General features: G+C 38.1%; 1 protein-coding gene across 1 annotated transcript in view; it reads left to right on the forward strand.

The window, feature by feature from the left end:
• LOC131048761 (ribulose bisphosphate carboxylase/oxygenase activase, chloroplastic) overlaps positions 1 to 21,804 on the forward strand; it is a 211,590-nt gene that overhangs the window by 80,933 nt on the left and 108,853 nt on the right. Inside the window, exon 5 of the mRNA XM_057982829.2 lies at positions 381 to 494. Within this exon, the coding sequence (XP_057838812.2) occupies positions 381 to 494 (114 nt within the window). The remainder of the gene's footprint in view (positions 1 to 380; positions 495 to 21,804) is intronic.

The raw sequence follows: 21,804 nt of genomic DNA on the forward strand, positions 1-21,804 counted from the left end.
ACTAAAAGGTTTGAATTAAAATGTTAACATTGACCTCTTTGTGTAAAGAAGATGAGCAAGGGCATCCAAGGAGTAATTATATATTTGAATATAATGAAGGATAAAACTGGTCCTTGGATACCAATACCACCAATGCATATATCATTCATTAGACAGCTCACCCTTATATTTTAGGTTTCATTTTCAACCTCACGTGCTTGGTGTTTTCCTTGTATTTCAAAATTTCCTTAGTAAATGTAATTATTCCTATACACGAATGAATTCAAACTTTGGAAACTTAAGACACCAGTGAATAAGAAGTTAAAAAGATGGGTTGATAATTTATAGGACTCCTAAGTATCACCTAGTATGTATATTATATTTTCCTTTTCTCTATGTAGGTGTTTGGGGAGGCAAGGGCCAAGGGAAATCATTCCAGACAGAACTTATCTTCAGAGCAATGGGGATTGAGCCAGTTATTATGTCTGCAGGAGAACTTGAATCTGAAAGAGCAGGTTGTATTTTAACTTGAAAGACAGTATGTTAAGATAAACTTTTTCTTTTAAGAAGTACAAATGGTATTTTGTTTGTTTGTCTTGCTTGCATATTCTATAATACTTTTTATACCTGAGAGTTTTGCATTCAGAAAATACACTATTGAAATGATTAGAAAATAACAATCGGTGGTGGCAATTATTGGCTCCAATACATGTGGGAGTTCAGAAATTAGCTCTTAAAGTTTGCTAGAGTAAATTGAGACTAAAAATTTCTCAAAATACTGAAAAGTTATTCTGCTTTGAAAGTCATAGTTACCATATTGATTAAACTTGGAAACTTTTGTTGATTGAACCAGTTCAGACTGTATCTAGCTAAGTTTGTCATTAAAAGACCTCAAATGACAAAATGAAAATGTAAAAAACGCCTCTTATGGGATTCAATAGCAATGCACTTAGCCTAAACGCTATAAACTCAGTTATAACATATTCTCAGTATTATTGTTGTAAAATCTTTCTCAAATTTTTCACTAAGGTCTTTGCACTTTTCCCAATAAAGATATATCTCTATTACTTTGTATTTATTCTGCAGTATAAGTTTCTGATACGTAATTTTGTGCAAGGTTTGATTCTTGTAAGAATTTTGATTTAATAGTCATACATAAATGCTCAAGACTGAACTAGGCACCATTAAATAAAATATTTGCAACCAAAAAATACAGTTTACAGTGGCAATATTTCATTCATTAAATTGCTGCAATGTATGGAATTTTCAGATATGAATTAAAAAAATGTTCTGACCTCTAAGCCAGTGATATGCTCATCATCATAAAGGTTTTAGCAGTACAATAAATAACAGCAGTTTGAACAATGAATATATAGCAGTGTCGACATGTTAGGAACCTCCAAATCTTCATGCCAAGGATACCAACTGTTGCCAGGGTTCATACAGCACTTTCACACTAGCTCATGTCACCCCAAATGCCAATCCTAGGCAAGGGTTTCGATCCAAAAACTCTGATCAGCTTTAGACCCTTAAAATGTCCCCAATCTGCCTTATAAAAACACACTTGGGGGTCTAATTTCTAGTCCATCGTTTGGCATGAAATTTTCCTCAAATGTGGTTTTATAAGGGGTATGCCTCACTTTCAATTTGGCAATATTAGTGCTTTTAGATCCACTTCCAAGTCCTGCACTCCAAATTATGCCTTTTTGATCCTATAATCAAGCCTTTAATTAAAAGTGGTTTGGAGGTTTGGAGACCTAGCTGGGGCTCTTTGATTGGGCCCCTATTGACAGGGTCCAAACTCTTATGCTATAATGACAATTCCTATAATGCATAATTCAAACTAAATTTGTTGCCGAACTAATACATTTTGAGACTATCTTTGGGCTTACTTTCTACATTTAGAGACTCATATTCATTGGGGCCTTAGCCTATGGTTGTTATAGATATCCATACTTAGTACTTTACTCTTCCAAGAGAATTGCTTCACTTGTCCCCATTGGTTCATTGGGCCCTGGGAGACATTGGCACCCTTGGTACTTGGAGCCTAGTTTACTTCTTTTTTGATTTGCATCAATATGGATATGTTTTTCTCTTTCTTGTACTTCTTGGATGCTCCCTTTAATTCATTCCCTTGAAGGATGTCATTACTAGAGTGAGCTAAAATTCAAGTTTTGGTGGTTTGTCTTCCTGATGTCTTTCAGGCTCCATTTGTACATACATACTATTTTAAGTAAGTATCTTGAGCATTTGGTCTAATACTTACTGTTTATTGTAAGTCATCTAGACTGTTGGAGGGTACCACAACTATTACTGGGTTGTTGGTAGAATCAATTAAATGTTCCAATATTGACATTTATTGGAGTTAATGATTAATATTGATTTATTAAAGTTTCGACTTTAATAATATTACTTAAATTAATGACTTTATATTAAGGGGATTTAAGGAGTATTAATTGCATAAGTTATTTTAATGATTATAAAGTCATTTATTAAGCCTTTATAGGATGAAATGGAATCATAAAAGTGCATTTCATTTCCTCCAAGTCATGGGTTTTAGAAAAGGTTATAAAAGGGCTCTTCAGATCTCATTAGTTCACTCTTGTTTGCAAAACTGATGAAGCTTTTTGGTGAAAATTCAAGCTTATTGAAGACAAAATCCGTCAGTAAGCATAGTGTTTGCAGGTGTGAGAGATCACACAAGAGGACTCAGTTGATAATCTCATTCAGAGATTGCGCTAGGGCATAATTTTTTTAGATTTCTAGAGTTATTTAGGAGCTTAGAGAGTTGTTTGAAGGAAGATTATAGAATTTATTGCAAGTTGGAGGCCATTAATCACTTCCTAAGCCAACCGTACCTCCCTAAGACTGGCAAATGGGTTTCATAGCAGCATTTCCAATCAGGTTTATCTATTTCATGTTGTACCAGTTATTCATACGTAACCATGCCTCATCATTTTCTATCTATCATCCTTCAGGAGCCGTTTAGAGTGATACTAGATGGGGTTTGTCATAGAGTGTTGAAAATTGTGCCATTTCCAAATTTTAGGAATCGAGGTTTGACTGTATTGCTGCTGATAAGGAGTAATTATCGAATTGACAGTTGTCATTTGCCAATCATCCTTTGCCAGGCAAAGCGTTTCACCTGGTATTCTTGTTAATTTAAATTGTTGGAAAAGAATTGTGGGTTTCGTCTAATAAATCCTCATTTAGTATTTAAAGTTATTTCAATTAATTTTCACTTAGTAAAAATCAGAAATTAGAAAAAACAAAGAGACAAAAATCAGAAAATTAAATATCCACAGAGGGGTGGTATGTTTTAGTTGTATTAGAGCACATCTTTCTTGCCATCATGTGTAGATAAAATTCATGAGTGAAAAGTTTCAGCAGTACCACTGAGGAACAACAACACAATGGTAGCCACCTCAGGTTCCAAAAGGTGAGACCATTTTATGTATCATCGGTCTTCATAGGAATTCATCCAATAACATTGATAGTGTTACAGGATAGATGGATGAAAAGGACAAAGGACGAGCATGATGAGTTAGTCCTAACACCAGAGTGGAGAGGAAATTTGACACCATGATGGACATGATGTCCCAGCTATTAGAACAAATGAGGTAGCAAAGTGCATCCTACACTATGCACACTAGTGAGATGAGTGATTCCAGCAAGGGTACTGATGAGCGTACTATAGAGAATAGCGGAACCTTTATAGGTTCAGTTCTTAGACTTCTAGAGCATACCTTTGATCGTAGGGAGGCAACAAGCTACACAGGATCATGGGAAAGAGCCACAAATTTTTTATGGCTGAGGAGGTTAGACTGCATCATGTAGAGCATATGACATTTCCCCTAGAGATCAAGGAGATGATGTCATTAGAGCAATTTATGAACCAGAAGGGGTAGAGACCAAGTGCAACAGTTAGGATAGAGCACAAAGCACGTTAGGGTTAGAGGGATTCTCAACAAGTTGTGAGCGAGGTACACTTGCCACATTTTAATGCAAGTGATAAATGCACTGCGAGGGCTTGGGTCCAGATGTTGGACAAATTTATTTCTTTGAGGCCTATGCCAAAGGAGGACGCAATGAAGTTCGCTACTTTACACCTAGATGGCGTAGCGCATGAGTGGTTGTACCACGGTTTGGTGACAATAGGTTATAATCTTATCACCACCTATGATGAGTTTACCACTAAACTCATCGAACGGTTTGGTAGGAAGGATCCAGAGATGTATTTTAGAGAGCTAGCCCAACTCAAAGGGTATGGTTCTTTGGAGACTTCCATTTTTTATTTTTAGTGATTGTCTGTAGCGTTGCCTAGTATCGCAGAGAGGAGATTTGTGATCCTATTCAATGAGGGACTTTTGGAGCCCTTACGCGGATGGATCAAGGCACTTGAACCTCCCACTCTGTAGGAGGCCATGATGAAAGCTAGGAGCATGGAACTTACTGCCCCTAGTAGCAAAGTGTCATCTAAATCCTTTCCCTCTAATAAGGACAAGAAATAGTTACAATAAGGAATGGATCAGCCTAAGAGACCTTCTCAAAAAACCGATGATGAGACTCTAAATGACTTGAGATGGAAAAAAATGTGCTTTAAATGCAAGGGCCCTTAGGAACCGGGTCATAAGTGCCCCATGAAGGGCAAATTTAATCAAATGGAATACTACTATGTTGATGAAACTAATTCCAAAAATCTTGATCAGCAATCTAATCCAGAGGCGAAAGAGGCAGAAAATGCATCTGATGAGTCAGATAGAGAACCTGAAGAAGTGGCTCCCATAGCACAACACTCTAGCATTCAAAAAGAGATTTCGTTCATGATTAGAGGAGTCTTGGGTGGACAACGTGTGATTACTTTGTTGGACATGGATGCCACAAATAACTTCAATGATGAAGGCTTAATGGCTAGGAGAGGACTCAAAGCTAAAGAATTCGAAGGATTCAGAGTGAGAGTTGTAGATGGCTTCATTCTCACTTGTAATAGGACTCCCAACTTGACCATTTAGCTGAGTGACTATGAGTTTCAGGTTGATTTCTATGTGGTTAGTTTTGGAGAGATGGAAGTTGTACTGGGCATGACATGGCTTCGATCTATTGGAGAATTCTACCTCAACTTCCTAATGTTGGAAATGAAGTTGGAGGTTGATGGAAGAAAGCATATGCTTAGAGAAATGTTTGATGGGAGTGTGCATAGAGCCTCACTTAGAAGAATCGAGCAACCCATTCAGCATGCTCCAAAGGAGTGGGACAGCCCTGGAAATATGATGACACATGTGTAAGTTCTAATCTAGTGTTCATCATAGTGGCAGTTTACTTTCCTTGAATGATCACTATTGGAGGAGTCAATTTGCAGTGTTTGTTGATAACCCATTGATTGAGATGGTTGCTGACTTTGCTCATAATAATCTTCTTTTTGAGTTCGAATGTCATTTCCAATCTGCTGTTGAATGGTATGCCTTTGCTGATAGCTCGGAGGATTCTTTGTGTGTAAGTGATTTTGAATATGGAGGAGATAATTCCATGAATGGGCATGATGTTTCCCTAATCTCAAAACATGTAGACAATCCTGATTTCCTGATTGTGAATAGTCTTATATTCATTGGGTCAGCTGGTAGTTTTGAGAAGAGTGATTTTTGGTGTGATATACACTTTGGGACAGCAATGCATAGTGACGTTGATGAAAGGGAAATTGGAAGTGATGTATCAAAGTGCAGTTTATTAATGATGAACAGCAAATTCTCAACCACATTTGATCTCATTGGTTGTGTTGGCATGCAAGTTTCTGTGATGAAGAGTGGAGAAACAAGTATGTCATTTTATAATACTTGTGTGGGATTTGTGGCAATTTTTCCTCTTGATTTCTCTTGGGGTTTACACATGGCACACAAACATCATGATATCATGGCTTACTTTAAGTTACTGTCAGTTTTTGATGGTGTATGGGAGAATGAAAACTCGGTTAATCCAAGTTGGGTGAGCTTTGAACTGGACAATGAGCAAGCATATCTCATGGGGCAGCAAGTTGAAATAGGGATTTCAGACATCATACATTTGATTTCAGTTCATACCTTGATGGTTGATGGCTGCCCTACCCTGCTGCTCATCACATTTTCGGATTGCAACTTGTTTTTCCCGGTTGTTTGGGAGTATGTTGAAGGGATTCTACCCTTTTATGACAGCAACAATGTTCTTGCAAGTCTGATTTTCAGTTTGTTGAGTGCTAACTCAGACTATACTTCCTAGAGTGGATGGACTTCATACAAATGATAGATACTTGTCAAATCCATATAACACAATTCAGCTCTTGATGTATATCTAATGATATTCCTAGCAGAGTAACGCAGCAGAATCCACTCTTGCATCCAAGATCAATTTGGGATTCGGGTATTGATTGGAGTATTTGGGCTTACTTGTAGACTTGACACATGTAATTGCTTGTGGCCAAGCAATTTTGGGGAGGGCGGACTGTAATGTCCCCATTTTTGTGCCTTCCTAAGCATCAGTTATTTTTTAGAGGTTAGCCTATTTCCAATGATCCCCATAGGTTAATGGAGTGTTTAGGGGCTACTTTGTAGGTGATTTAGGACTTTTCGGCTGACCCTTGGGTTGTTTATTTTAGTACTCTCCATTGCAAAGATTCAGTTTTTTGGTGGTTTGCCTTCCAGAAGTCTTTCAGGCCCCGTTTGTACATACTATTTTTAGTAAGTCTTTTAAGCATTTGGACCCATACTATTTATTGTAAGTCTTTTAAGCATTTGGTCCCATACTATTTATAGTAAGTCATCTGGACGGTTGGAGAGTACCATGGCTATTATTGGGTAGTTGGCCGAATTAATTAAATGTTTAGATAATAGTATTTATTGGAGTTAATGATTAATATCAATTTATTAAAGTTTCAACTTTAATAATATTAACTAATTTAATAACTTTATATTAAAGGGATATAAGGAGTATTAATTGCATAAGTTATTTTAATGATTAAAAAGTCATTTATTAAGCCTTTATGGGGGTGCCAACTACATTAACTGATTAATTGAGATGAAATGAAATTATGAAAGTGCATTTCATTTCCTCCAAGTCATGGGTTTTGGAGAAGGTTATATTTGGTCTCTTGAGAGCTCGTTAATTCATTTTTGTTTGCGAAATTGATGAATCTTTTTGGAGAGAAAGGGTTTTCTAGTGAAGATTCAAGCTTATTGAGGACGAAATCCCTCAGTAGGGATAGTGTTTGCAAGTGTGAGAGATCACTCAAGATCACTCAGTTGATAATCTCATTTAGAGATTATGATAGGGCATAATTGTTTCTGATTTCTAGAGTTATTCAAAGGTTTATAGAGTTGTTCAAAGCCAAATTATAGAATTTATTGCAGGTTGGAGGCCATTAATCACTTGCTAAGCTAACTGTACCTCCCTAAGACTGGCACATGGGTTTTATAGCAGCATTTCCAATCAGGTTTTATCTATTTCAGGCCATATCAGGCATTCATACCTAGCCACCCCTCATCATTTTCTACATATCATTCTTCAGGAGGTGTTTAGAGTGATATTGGATGGGGTTTTTCATAGAGAGCTGGAAATTGTGCCATTTTCAAATTTGGGGTTTCACTGTATTGTTATGGATAAGGATTAATTATCAAATTAACACTTTTTATTTGCCAATCATCCTCTACTAGAGAAGGCGCTTCACTTGCTATGTTTTGTTGTAAAATGTGGATCGAAGAATAATGACAGCGATTCTGGAAGACTGATTGCCGTAAGTAATTGATCGTCCCCACCATTGAATCCGTTTTTATTTTATACAAGAGGAAAGGTTGCCTACGTAGGGACATGTCCATACGTGGTAGTTGCCACGTGAGGCAACCGTTCATAACAATATGTTTGTTAATGTTTAATTTGCCGAACTACATGCTCCGTTAGTTTAGATAATCACATAGGCACGATAACTATCATGCCCACTGTGATTACATTACAGTGCATACTGCTATGTAATCACAGTGGCACTATAGATATCGTGCTCACTGTGATAATCATCGCAGTGTATACGATGTTACTGTCCATCTGCATATCGGGACTGTGTGTTAATATATCACTCTCCAGAATCACTTTCAGGCATCGAATTAATAACCACACACACACAATATATATATATATATATATATATATATATATATATATATATATATATATATATATATATATATATATATATATATATATATATATATAACAGTCGATTTGCCATCAGTTAGATTCACGAGGGCTATAACTTAACATGTTTGTTTATTGAAATTGTGGGTTTCATGTAATAAATCCTTATTTAGTATTTAAAGTTATTTATCCATAGAGGTGTGGGATATTTCAAATCGCCATCCTCACTATCTCTGATACCACTAGTCTCGTGCCTTGAGATTTCCCCTTGCTGAGATGGGAGCATTTTCCTAGTAGTTGTGGGCTAAAATTGATCATCGCATCCTCCGTTAAGACTTGATTTCTTGTCTTTTCTCCCTCAAAGAGATGAAGATTGGGAAGCACTTACTTCTCAAAGCCCTCATTACTATGATATTTGACAAAGATATTGCTACCTCTACAAAGGCTTAGGCAACACTTTGTACTTTCTTTAGATATTCATACCAGTAGCGTTTGGCTCTTTTTCTTTGTGAGACTGTGACCCTTTAGCGTAAAGCCCTACATGGGATCTAAAGTCTCTAGAGTCTCCATGTTTATCACCTCACTAATGTGACATGCAACGCTAAATGACTTCTGATACCAGTGCTTCACCTATCTGAAATGATAGATTAGTTAGGTGAGACTTCTCTTAGCATTCCATTATTACTTTTTTGGTTAATAGATTTTTCTTTCTACAACAATTAACAAAATAGATTCTTTGCCCCAAGAATAAGACTAATCTATCAATCAACAATTGGGTAAACTGAGAAGTAGTTTCCCTCTATATTTTAAAAAGGTACAACTCCCTTCTTGTGATCAAAACTTTGATTTTTTTTAGATATATAACTTGGCTATACTTTTAACTAGAAAGTAGTAAAGGCACTAACATTTGTTCATCACTATGCAACAAATGTGTATAACATAAAACTAAAAAAAATTACATGCAACTTTAGGGATGCAACTTGATAACTCAAAGATTATCGCAAAATATAGAAATTGATTATAAACACAGGCAGTAACTCAAAGATTAATTACCTATATATGGAACTCAAAGATTAATTACCTATATATGGATAGAATAATTGATAGTTTTGAAACACCAATTGGATTTCTAAGGAAATGGGGAAATCATTCATGAGAATGCCAACGTTTCAAAGAATATAACATTCAACTTTGGATAAACTTAAAGATTCATAAAGAACATGAATAACATCCGACTTCAATGCACATAGACATAAAAGCTCAAAAATTTAGTAAGATTAAATTGATCTTCAAATTTGACCGCTTCTCACTCATATGTCAAAAGCATAAGGGGAATCAAAATTGCCGACCCCTCTATAGTCCATCTAATGCATATTTAAAACATTGAGTTTGTAGCTGTCAATTTTTTTGAAACCGATTCTTTAAACGAATCCCCTAAACATAATTGTTGTTAAACATAGTAAATAAAGAGTCTTTAAATTATAGAAATGAAAACCATTGCAGATGATCTTGTAATGGCACTAAGGCTAAGGTGGCATCTCCTTGTTTCCTGTGTTGGCATCTCTAGTTTGTGGTAGCGGTTGTTGGGCTTTCTGGTCCTTATGCTCCTGTAACGCCTTCAAGACAAGTGGGATTTCTTTTTCATGGGGGATGTAGACATTGCTCATTCTTAGCCCCCATAGTGCTCTCCCTTTTTTGATTTGTTCACTCTTTGCCAAGAACGTTTTGTCGTGATTTGCACACCATATCGAAGAGGTATCAATTTTGGCTAGTTTATCATACTTTTCTTGGTGAAAGGTCTTTAGATTAGACAAGGTATCAATGTTGCTTTGAAATTCTGCCTTAAGCTCTTTGATTGTGGCATTCCTATAATTGTCCTCTTTTTTAATTGGCAACCAATATCCGTGAATTCTTGTATAACTTGCGGGATCATTTTGTTGCCTTCCTTCAAAAACTTTCTTTGCTTCCGAATGTTTTGTTGCAAGAAAGTACAATTCCACTATGGCCCTCGTTCCACAGCAACCAATGTATTCTAGATTTTAAGAATTATTTTTTCTGCGGCAACAACCTTTAGACCCATATCCATAATTTCTTGAAGTTTTCCGATGGTGTGCACGTGAGGTTTCTTCAATCCTACTGTTGACGTGGCTAAAATCGCATTGCTACGACTCCATCCGGCCAGCGCAAAATAGAATGTACTCGCTGAGTATCCTATCCCCTCTTGAGATAAGGAAATCCCTAGTGCTGTTTTTAATTGATCAATGGGGACGACCTCAAGGTTTCGATTGTCGGGTCTTGACTACAGGATAGCTCAATAGTTGATGTGATTTGTTGGGAGCACATGGGGACTTACATTTTGCAACAAGATGGTCTGCTGCAATTCTCAGATTGCGAAATAAAAAAACAAAGAGGAAGGGTTTAGGAGACCTAAGGACAAGGATGAGAACAGTTGATGCAACGGGTAGACACATTTTGATAAACCAGTTCTTGTTTTGCCAGAGACTCCCTCACAACTAGACAAGAATGGTGCAAGCTCCAAAGGATGAAGGATTTTTCAAACCGTAGACACTCATTTAGGCACCCAACTCTGGCCCACCCTAGGACGAACACCTGCAGTTGAACTAAGCACAGTTTGGGTTTAGACTAACCATGCACGGTGACCTACAATCAGTAGACCCCCAATGGTATGAACCAGAAATGCATCAAATACCCCTCTGCATTTCACCATTAAAATCCCTGCACTCTAAAATTAACCAGCCGAAAGAAAACATGCAAACAGACTAAAACAAAGACAACAAACACCATATTTCAATGTTCATATATTTGCTTCAGCTGCCATTACAACAATTTCTACAGCATCCAAAGAAATGGGACTCGGACTCAGGACTCAGAGTCAAACTTGGCTGGACTTGGGAAAGTGAAAAACTCAAGAGATTTAGAGATTTTTAAAGTTTTAAAACTTGTTTCATGCACCCTTTATTGAATACACCTTAAAGACACAATAACATCATCAAACTCGGCTCATTTGATTACATACACAAGTATACATCAATCACATTAGCATAAACACAAATTGTAGCTAAAGGAAATAACAAACATAAATATATAAATATTGTCAAATGTACACAATATTACAAAACTCATGGAATAAAAAATCCATGTCATCATATGATCATCATCAAATGTTCCACACAAATACCAAAGGTAAATACAACTACAAGCCTATGGCTCAGAGGAGCGTGCACCCTCTCACCCTGGCCCCCTGCGAAGGCATTTAAGGTAGGTCCTGGATGATTCGACAACCATAGTCGCTCCCCTTGACACCATGCCATGCTCACCAACATCAGGAACATCTGTGTCACTATCAGTATCTCTTGTCTCTGCTCGTGCTCTCTGCTTCTCCTTTGCCATGGCTACAGCCTCAGCCTCTATATCTACCTGGTCGATCCAATCAGTGTCAGACTCGGAGGTTAAATTTTCCTTACTTCTATCCATGCAGTTTCCCCCCATATTTTTCAACAGGGGGTTTGGGGGCAGCGCCCCCAAGGTGGGGTCAAGGGGTAGCGTCCCTTGCGCGCTCCCTATTGGTTGACTTGTTGTAACCCTAATTTTTCTCATTCTCAGGCGGAGGTTGTAGTGAACAAGGACAAGATTATTCATTTTAAAAAAACTTTAAAAAATGCATTTTTTTTGGCCTTGCCGCCGACCGAGTCCCAGGCACAGGACTCGCCGAGTTTGGCGAGTCCGAGGTGATTTTTTGATCTTTGACAACATCTCTATGTTATTCCTAAAATCTAACCTATTCTAACTCTAAAATCTAACTAGAAAATTCTAACCACAAAATTCTAACCCTTTACAAAAGAAAGGCTCCTGCCTTTTATAGATTTTGCAATTTGAACTGGAAGCCACGATTGACTACATCCAAGGGTTGCAATCTACCTTCCAGAAGTTGGCAACTTTAACCCATGCCCATTAAACTTTCAGTCATCCACCCAACAACCCTCTCAACTGCCTACAACTGTTTGGTATTAATTTGAGTCTATTAGGTAGTTGGACATAACTAACCTGTGTCCCCTTTGTTATAAAATATCTTGAGCGGAACCTGCAGACAGTTTTACAATAAAACAGTTTCAGTTTTCAGAAACTGAACTTCTGGAATTAAATCCTGTTGTGCATTTCTCGAGAATGTACACTTTGGTAGCATTCTGGATGTTCTTTGGTCTTTGGTCTCGGTGGTGGGCTTTAGCTTCTTGTTCAGCGACATGCTTCCCAATGCCTGGTTCCGATCTCGCGCTCCTGCATCTTTTTGTAGCTTTCAACGACATTGTCGACTTTGCAAACAGTCAATTCAATTATGAATTAATTTGACAAATATTAAATCTTTATTTAATGATGTCGGGCTTAGTCTTGGTGGAGTTTGGGCTTGAGAAGCTCTTTGTGAGATGTATCTTTTAAATGCCTCTCTTCATACGTGAACTCCGATCCTTCGTCTTTACGACGTTTGGGTGATTTGAATCTACTGAAGCTTCTTGGCTTACTGGCGAAATAGTGCGATTTTGCCCTATTGTTCAATTTTGGCTTACAAGCCAATTTTGCGAATTTGAACAAGGAAATACGAGCTTTCAGTTCTATTCCCTCAATTTCGGCTTATGAGCCGGTTTTGAAAGTTGCTTTTAAATTTCGGCCTATGAGCTATTTTAGATTTTCGGCCTACGGGGCCCTTTTGCAAACTTCATCTCCCAACCCAACCTATGAGGTCGATTTTCCAATTTAAGTGTTAGTTCGGTTTTGAAAGACATTTTGTAACTCAAATTTTTGGCCTTTGAAGCTGAATTTAACCTTTGTTTGTTTCGAATTCTTGCCTTAGAGGCCGATTTTGAAAACTTGGACCTCCTTTTTGTGCGACTTAACATTTTTAGTGCTTTCGGCCTGAGGGGCTCTATTCGCGAGCTTTAGACGTTTTCACTTTTTCGGCTTACTGGTCGATTTTGAGAACTTGGTCTTTTAGTGTTTTCGGCCTCTTAGGTTAAAATGGGCGAACTTAACATTTGAAAACCTTCACGCGATTTTGGAAGTAGTAGAGATTTTCAGCTAAAGAAGACCATTTTGGGTTTTACCTTGCATTTCGGCCTTTTGGGCCGATTTGTGAGTGCTTCGATTCACACTTCGTCTTCCTTTTCCGCGATTTTTCTTGCTTCTAATTTTTTGAGCAAAGGGTGTATTTTGCGCAATCTTCTGATCATTTTTGGACCAATGGCTTCTATTGCGCGATTTTCTTAGCTCGCGATTCTTAGTGTGGAATGAGCGATTAACTTCCTCCTAAGTTTTGCAGAATTTCGGCTTACTTAGCCGATTTGTGAGTTTTGGAAGCCTTTAGATTTTTTCATTATTTTCGGCTTACAAGGCGATATTGAAGCTTGCTTTTCGTTTTCAGGTTGATGAGGTAGTTTTCAAATGGCACTTTTCATAGTGTTAGGAATAAATAATAAGGTCCTCTTCACAGGAGAATTTCTATCTACATTCTACAAATTAAAGGGGAAAGGTGTTTTGGATTTACCTCTAATAGAACCTCCCCTGGTATCAGCTTCATTAGTAGTTTTCAATTGTTGTGATTTTGTAGCTACTCCTTTCTCTTTATCATCATTCCTACTTCTTGTGCGAATCGCACACCCATCCTTGTCTTGGACAGGGACCCCCTAGTTTGTGCCTTTCTGTCCTTGCAGAAGAGGAAGGGGATATGAAGGGTCAAGTGCCGCTAAAACCAAATTCGGCCTCTAGGGCCATATTGCGAACTTAAAACTCCCCAATTTTCGCAAAGTCGCCTAAATGTGAAGAAAGAGTTAAAGCCTGCAATGATGTTCAAATGCCGATTTTTGCCAAGGGATACAAAGGAGATAAAGAATGCAAAGTGTGAAAAAACTGACAAAACTCCTTCAAATCCTGAAATTCGCACTAAGGGGGGAAATTACATGAGTTTCTAAAAATTGGCAAAATGGGTGAAATCTTGCGACTGATCGAAATTCGCCAGTATTGGATAAAATACAAGAGGTAAAACTTGACAAACTCCTCCCATTCACCAGAAATCGCACAATGAGGGACAAGTGATGGTTGAAAAGTTTTTAAAATTTGCAAAACCCCCTCAAAATCCTGAAGTTTGCAAAAGTGCCCAAAATCCCGAAGTTTGCAGAAGTGCCCAAAATCCCGAAGTTTGCAAAAGTGCCCAAAATCCCGAAGTTTGCAAAACACTCCAAAATCCCGAAGTTTGCAAAAGTGCCCAAAATCCCGAAGCTTGCAAAACACTCCAAAATCCCGAAGTTTGCAAAAGTGCCCAAAATCCCAAAGTTTGCAAAAGTGCCCAAAATCCCGAAATTCACCATAAAGGGGTGAAAATGTCAAAGTTTTTAAAACTTTCAAAAGTGCCAAAAATATCGAAATTCTCCATAAAGGGGTGAAAATATTAAACTTTTAAAAACCTTGCAATTGCTCTCAAACCCCCCGAAAATGTGAAAATAAAATAGTAAGGCGTTAACTTAAAGTTTGCAGAAGTGCCATTTAGGCTGAATTTCGAAAACGTGTAAGTATGAACTTATTTAAAAAACTTTTCAAATGCCCCTCTTGCCTGAAATTGCCAGGAACTAAATTCGCGGAAGGAGTAAAAGCATTAAAACTTGGGAAATTTTCAAATGACCCTCTAGGCGTTAAATTCAATGTTTGTTAAATTAATTTTAATTTTTCAAATTAATTTATTAAAATGGGATTAATGGTTTGCAAGTCGTAGAGAACCAGGCGAAGGCCTGAAAATGCAAATCGAAGAGGGATCGCAACCAAGGCCAAGCCCTGGAAGCTGGAGGAGAAAAGGATGCAGTGCAGGATCAAGGCGATGAAGCATTGGGAAGCGTGCTACCCGGGCAACAAGTTAAAGTTCACCACCAAAGACTGAAGAACACTCCGAATGCAACAATCATGCATTCTCAGGAAAAGTACACAGCTGGATTTAACTCCAAAATTTCAGTTTTTAATAAAATTGAAACTGTTTTATTATAAAACTGCTCGTGGGTCCCGCGCAAGATATTTTTGTGGACAGTTATGTCCAACTTCCAAATTGACTGAATTAAAGCCAAATAGTGGCAGGTAGTTGGAATTGTGGTTGGTTGGATAATTGAGAATTGATTGGGCATGGGTTAAGGCTACCAACTTTTGGATGGCAGGTTGCAGCCCTTGGATGCAATCAATCCTAGCCTCTGATTCAATATTGTAAAAACTATAAAAGGCAGAGGCCTTTCTTTTGTAAAGGGTTAGATGGTTAGATAGTTAGATAATTAGAGATTTTTGTTAGATAGTTAGACTTTGGTGAGAGAGTTAGATTTTAGAAGTTAGAATAGGTTAGATCTTAGTAGTAGCATAGGGATGTTGCAGAAATTGTTGTAATAGGAAGTTGAAATCAATATATAGACATTGATTTGGTGTTTATTGTCTTGTTTTCATCTTGTTTGCATGATTTCTTTCAGTATTTTAGATAGATCTTTCTATTTTGGGTGTGCAGGTATTTGATAGATTCAGGCTCATACCATTGAGGATATACTGATTGTGTATCCTTTTGTATGGTTAACCTGAGCCTTTGATTGTGCTTAGTTCAATTGTTGGTGTTCGTCTGAGCTGCGCTAGAATTGGGTGCTTAGCCGTGCATTTGTAGTCTGGAAATCTTCCTAGCCCCCTGTTGATGTGTATTTTGTACACAACCAAACACAGAATAAAATACCCAAAGGTATCTTACCCTCTCTTGAATAAAGTCTCCGAATGCTGAAGATGTCGCGAAAAGGATCAATCGGGATGACTTCAAGGTTCTTCGTTGTAGGATCTCTACGTGTGGATAAGCACCAGTGGTCGTTGTATATGTTGTTTCTTCAAGGGGCCTTACGTACTTTCAGAGAAAGCTCGTCCGTGTTACTCTCTTTTCAACTGCAGGAACAGGATTTTCCTAACACTAACAGATTTTCAAAAAAATATCAAAAGGATAAGGGTTTCAAGGAAGGAATGCTAATCTAATCCTAAGAATGACTCAATGAGGGCTAGACTTGGTAAGATTCTACCAATTTCAGTATCACCAAAAAATTACAACTCTACTGGAATTGATGCGATCTTCTAAGGTGATTCAGTAATTTTTCAAATCATCAAGGATATAGATACTATCATAGAGATACATATCAATACTTCCAAAAATGATTGAATTTTTTAAGCAATCTCAATATTTCCAGTTGACCACACAAGGCGTCCTTACAATTAGTAAGAAGCTAGTGGTTTGGAACGTGAATCTCACCAAAGATCAAGCACAACACTTAGTCCTTCAAACTTAAACTTAAATACTACTTCAACTGAGAGTGATTCAAGAAAATAAACAATCATGAAGATAGCCACAAGTATTGCAATAAAACACCATAACTTCAATATTTTATTGATCTCAAAGCCAAATAGACAACAATTGTTCAAAATTCTTTATTCACTACTCAAGCTTGCTACACAATTACTTTTTCTCTCTAAGCTCCCTCTCCTTTTTTCTAACTTCTAACTATAAAAATGAAAATGAGTGAGGGTATATATAGCATCCTCAAATACAATGAATGGCCCAGATCGAAAGAAGATCAATGGCTGAGATTTTGACACCTAAACCCTAATTAGGGTTTGTTACAAAAAGGTCCCTATTTAGATAAACATCATTAAATGCATAGCCAATAATTAATTGGCACAAATATCAAGGAAACATAGACCAATAGGAATTAAGCTGCCACATCATCCTATAACAACTTTTCATCTAGAATTTTGTTCCCTTTCCTATGCTCTTTCCTAGCATATTCAATGAATTTGGACACAGCTCTCTCGATCTCAGCAATGGGAATCTCAGGAAGATTCTTCATTCGTTCTTCCAAGTGAAGGACTTGATCAAAAGCAGTGAGAAGAGCTGTCTCCCATCTAGGTTCAAGTTCTTTGGTCTTCTCAATCAGGAACATAGCAGTGTACATCTGATCTCGTTGCTTGTCTGTGATGACATTCTCTTCTTTGCAAAAGATAACCTCGACTCTCTCCTCCAACTCTTGGATGTCCACATCTGTCTCAATCTCGATCTGCCTGCCAAGAATGGTACACAACACCTCAAACACCTTATCTTGAATTGGATGAATGATACCTTCAACTTGACTGCATCTGGTGTTGATGTCTTCAAAAAGGACCTCTTTCATCTGGAGCAGAGCTGACCACTGTAGGAGATTATGGGTTCCTCCATCCATTATCTTTTCTTGTGCCAGAATCCGTCTTGGTGTTTGTCTTATCACTTGTAGGACAGGAATGATAACATCTCTAGTGTGAGTGAATGCAGCTACAGTTAGCATTAGATTATGGATAATCTCGAGGACCTGGATAGCTCGATGAACTGTCTTCATCATTCTTGTTGCAAATTCAACGGCTACTGTGTGGGATTCATCAATCCAAGAGCTCATAAGCTGAACCAAGCTCTTTACCCTTTCTACCTCGCCTATTGATTCAAGAGGGAGTGCCTGTAAAGGGGATACTGTTGGATCCTGACGTCTCAAGGGCTGATTGAGATGACTAAAATAGCTTCTCCAAGCACTGACCTCTCTCTCAAGCTTCTTATTTTTTTCCTTTTCTTCTTTAAGTGCTTCAAATGAATCAGTTGCTTTTTCCATTGCTTGTTCGGAGGTAAGTGGACCAAGCTCAAATGTTTCTAAGTCATACTCATCTGCAAGAGTCTTACCCTCATATTTGTCCACTACTGGTGTAGCTACTTGCAATTTCCTGGATCTTGTCTCATCTCTAATTATCTTGGACATCCTTGTGGCCTTCTTCTTTTCCATTACTTCTTGAGAGTTTCCTATAAGGCTTTCCAAATCAAATACATCTTCTTCCTCTTCAATCACAACTACCCTTGTTAGTCTCTCTTTTAACCAATCCGGAATGGTGGATCTTGTTTCCCTTACTTGTATTTCTTTAAGCAGTGGTCTATCCTCTCGGAAAGGAGATGTCGCTTCATCATCATTCTTCTCTTCATGTAGCTCATTAGCATCAATTTGGGGAGATTGACTCGTCGACTGCTGAGGTGTCTGTCTCTTTTCTTGCTTGTCATTTTGTACCATGGATTCCATAGATTCATCAATTTCATATACCATCTTCCCTTGATCTTCTCCTTGACTTGCCTTCTTTTCATGTCAAGAAGATGTGCTTGGTGGGTGATCGGGGTTTGTTTTCTGCTTCTTCCTGGTGGGTTCCCTTTTCTTAGGTCTTTCTTTCCTCTTTGAGCCTTTGGAATGAGAAGTATTCTCACTCACGCTTGCTTCTCCTTCCTCTGGTCTTGCCTCCAAAGTGAATGTCATCGATACATTCTGCTCTTTCAACTTCTGATGCTGTACATCCACCCATCTGCGAGTGCATGATAAAACGGGAGCCATCAAAGCTCTCAAGTCTAAAATCCCGGGCTCATTCCAATCTATTTTCACTTCCTTGTCCTCTTTCTCATAAGATGACTGGAGGTATCTACCGTTATCTTGGGCTTGATCGGCTACTCTATAAACTTTGCATTTCCTAATGAGATCCAAGGGTAGCTTGGAATGCATCTTTCTTTTAACATCTAAATCACCTGGGAGATTCATCCAAAATTCCTCCACTTGAAACTCATGCTTGTACTTCCTACTGACTGTCTCCTCCATATAACCATGAGGATCAAAATTCTCCAGCGAGGCAAAGAATGAGAATGAGTATAAAGATAATTCCTTCTCTGCATCCTCCGAGGCTTGAGTGTTAGGACACACCTCAACTGAATTCCCTAGTATGATGGGCACGGGAATTCCATTTCCATGCTTGTGTCTGGATGCCTTCGCATAAGCTGCCAACTGCCCGGTCACCTCAAGTAGTATTATTCTGTCTGTTGGATACCTTGGCAACATGTAGGGAGGTGAAGGACACCCATGAACTCTGATGTATGTGAATTTTTGAAACTGGATGAACCATGCACCATATTTCTTCACAAGCTCTTGCGCATCTAGAGATAGTCGATTGTGAATCCCACCTTGCAATATCCTGGTAATGTTCATTGTGAAGGTGTCATTGACTAACTTGTAGTCACTTCTAGGCGGATGATGGAGATGAACATAAGAATCACAAACCCTCATTTCTCTAGGTCCTCTTCCGATCACTCCTCTGTGAGGCAGCCCTGCATACTCGAAACTCCTGATTAAGGCATATATAACATATGAGCTCATGTGGAATGATTTGGTGGGTCTTAGCCTCCTCAACTGCACGTCCAGACAATTGCTAATAATTCTGGCCCAACGAAGCATTCCTTTTCCTTGGACTATCATTTGAATGAAGAAGAACATCCACTTTTCGAAGAAGGCTTGAGGAGCCCTTGTAACTCGATTGAGCAAAGTTATCAAGTCTTTGTATTCCTCCTGGAAGTCGATCCTATGTGGTGTATTGGGAATCTTGTTTAGGCGAGGCCGACTCTTGAGCAACCAATTCTTATTGATGAGATTCAGACAAGTCTCAGGATCATCCTCATAGATCGACCTTGCTCCTTCTAAGCTTTTGTAAATCATATCTTTATGGTCTGGAAGATGAAGAGCTTCGCTTATAGCTTCCTCTGAAAGGTAAGCTAAGATATTCCCGTCTTTGGTTACGATCGTCCTTGATTATGAGTCATAGTGGCGGGCACACTCGGTCATCAGCTCATGACACTTGACTGTGGGAGGGAAACCTGCCGCCTTGATGATGCCACTCTCGATTATCCTCCTTGCAATAGGTGATGGCTTGCCAATGTAGGGGACCTCTCGAAACTTCTTCACATTGAAGTTTCCTAAGTTGGTGTCTTCGATATTACTCCACTTGGACACGATCCTGGTCTCCAACTTGTCACCCCTCTGATCTTCCTTGAGGAGAGCCTGCCGACTAGTAGATCCTCTGGCTTTGGGGGTCGCCATTTGATGCCTACACAAAAATTTCAAAATTAGTCTTTAAGCATCATACCTTAAAGTGTAGAAATTAAGACTCTTCAAAGGGAAGATTCAAGATATTAATGATAAATCTAGAATTCCTCATTTCTCAATTAATTATGAATGGAATCAAACTTTCAAGTCTTAGACCCTTTTCTTAAAAAATGCTTTAAAACAAGCCTTGAATAAGAACATCAAAATGATTCCCCATACCTTCCCTTGAGTGCTTAACTATAAAACCTTTGGAAAATGATGAAAGAAAACCGGACTTTGCTGGACGAGTTAAATTATGGTCCTCCTTTGTATGAATTATGCCTCCACTAGCCTTCAAAAGACCTTCACCCTCCACTAGCTTTTCAAAATCTGGAAATTATCCTTCAACACTTAGCTAATTCTGGAATTTTAGCCTCCAATCTGCTGGATTTCGCTCCTCAATCTGCTCCTTAAAATCGCACCTAGAAGGAATGAATGAATGATTTGAAATTTGAAGCAACAACCCCCCTTTATATAGGGCGCTCACCCTAATCCCTTCAAGGCTGACTTGGCAAATAACAGGTAAAAATAAATAAAAATTCCTTGAAAAGGTCGCCGACTTGCCTATAAAGGCATAATAATGATTTTGAGCGCTCATTTTGTATTTTTTAATTTTTAAAATTAATTTTAATGCCTCCAAGGTGAAATTTTTAATTATTTTAAGGCCTAAAAATTAATTTATTAAATTGCCAATGCCTTAATTAATGCGAATTTAATTCAACCTCCCAAATGTCTTGAATTTGGGTAATTTAGTGCAAATTAGGGAATATCAAGGTTTGATCAAGGTCTAATGAAGCTAGCTAATGATTTCGCCCTGGACCCTCTGGGAGGGTTAGGAGCGATTTTCTCAATTTAGTCCTGAATATTTCATACCTTGACTCCAAAATCTCTTGGGGGGTGAATTCATACCTAATTAAAGTCTTGCATTTCAAATTTTGGTATTTCATAGGAGGAAATTAGGTGAAAATGTGGATTTCACCCTGGGCCCTCTGGAAGGGTTAGGAGCGAATTTTTCATCCTAGGCCATAATCCACCTTAGCTTGATCATAACACTCTTCCAAATCGATCTCCAGGGTCCATTTCCTTGTATCACTGAGTTAGCTCATGAAAATTTTGAAGGAAGTAGTGCATTTAGGGGAATTTCGCTCTGCACCCTCTGGAAGGGTCAGGAGTGAAATTCATAATTGTGCTCAAAATTTTCATTTTTTTAAAAGTTCAAAACCTCTTCAAGGCATCCCAAATAGGCTTTTTCATTGCATTCTAGACTTAGTTTTATTCAACTTAGGAGGAAAAGTGTGATTTTAGGGTTTTTTGCCCTGGACCCTATGGGAGGGTCAGGAGCGATTTTTCCTCCTTAGGCTAATTCCTTCATCAACTTTTGTCGAATCATTCACTTATCGCTAGGTAATGTTCTTCCTTATTCAATCCACCCAAGTTTGTCTTGTTTCTACAAGGTAAAATAGGGGTTTTTCAAATTTTCGCCCTGGACCCTCTGGAAGGGTCAGGAGCGATTTTCCTTCCTTAGCCTAGAATCATCAAGTTTTGAAGCAAACAATTATTCATCCATGGTCTTAAAGGTTATTTCTACCTTAGTGCATCCTTGTCTTAGCAAAAACTTAAAAGAAATAGGTTGATTTTATGA

Source organism: Cryptomeria japonica, chromosome 3 (assembly GCF_030272615.1).
Source record: "Cryptomeria japonica chromosome 3, Sugi_1.0, whole genome shotgun sequence".
In the NCBI taxonomy this organism is placed as follows: domain Eukaryota; kingdom Viridiplantae; phylum Streptophyta; class Pinopsida; order Cupressales; family Cupressaceae; genus Cryptomeria; species Cryptomeria japonica.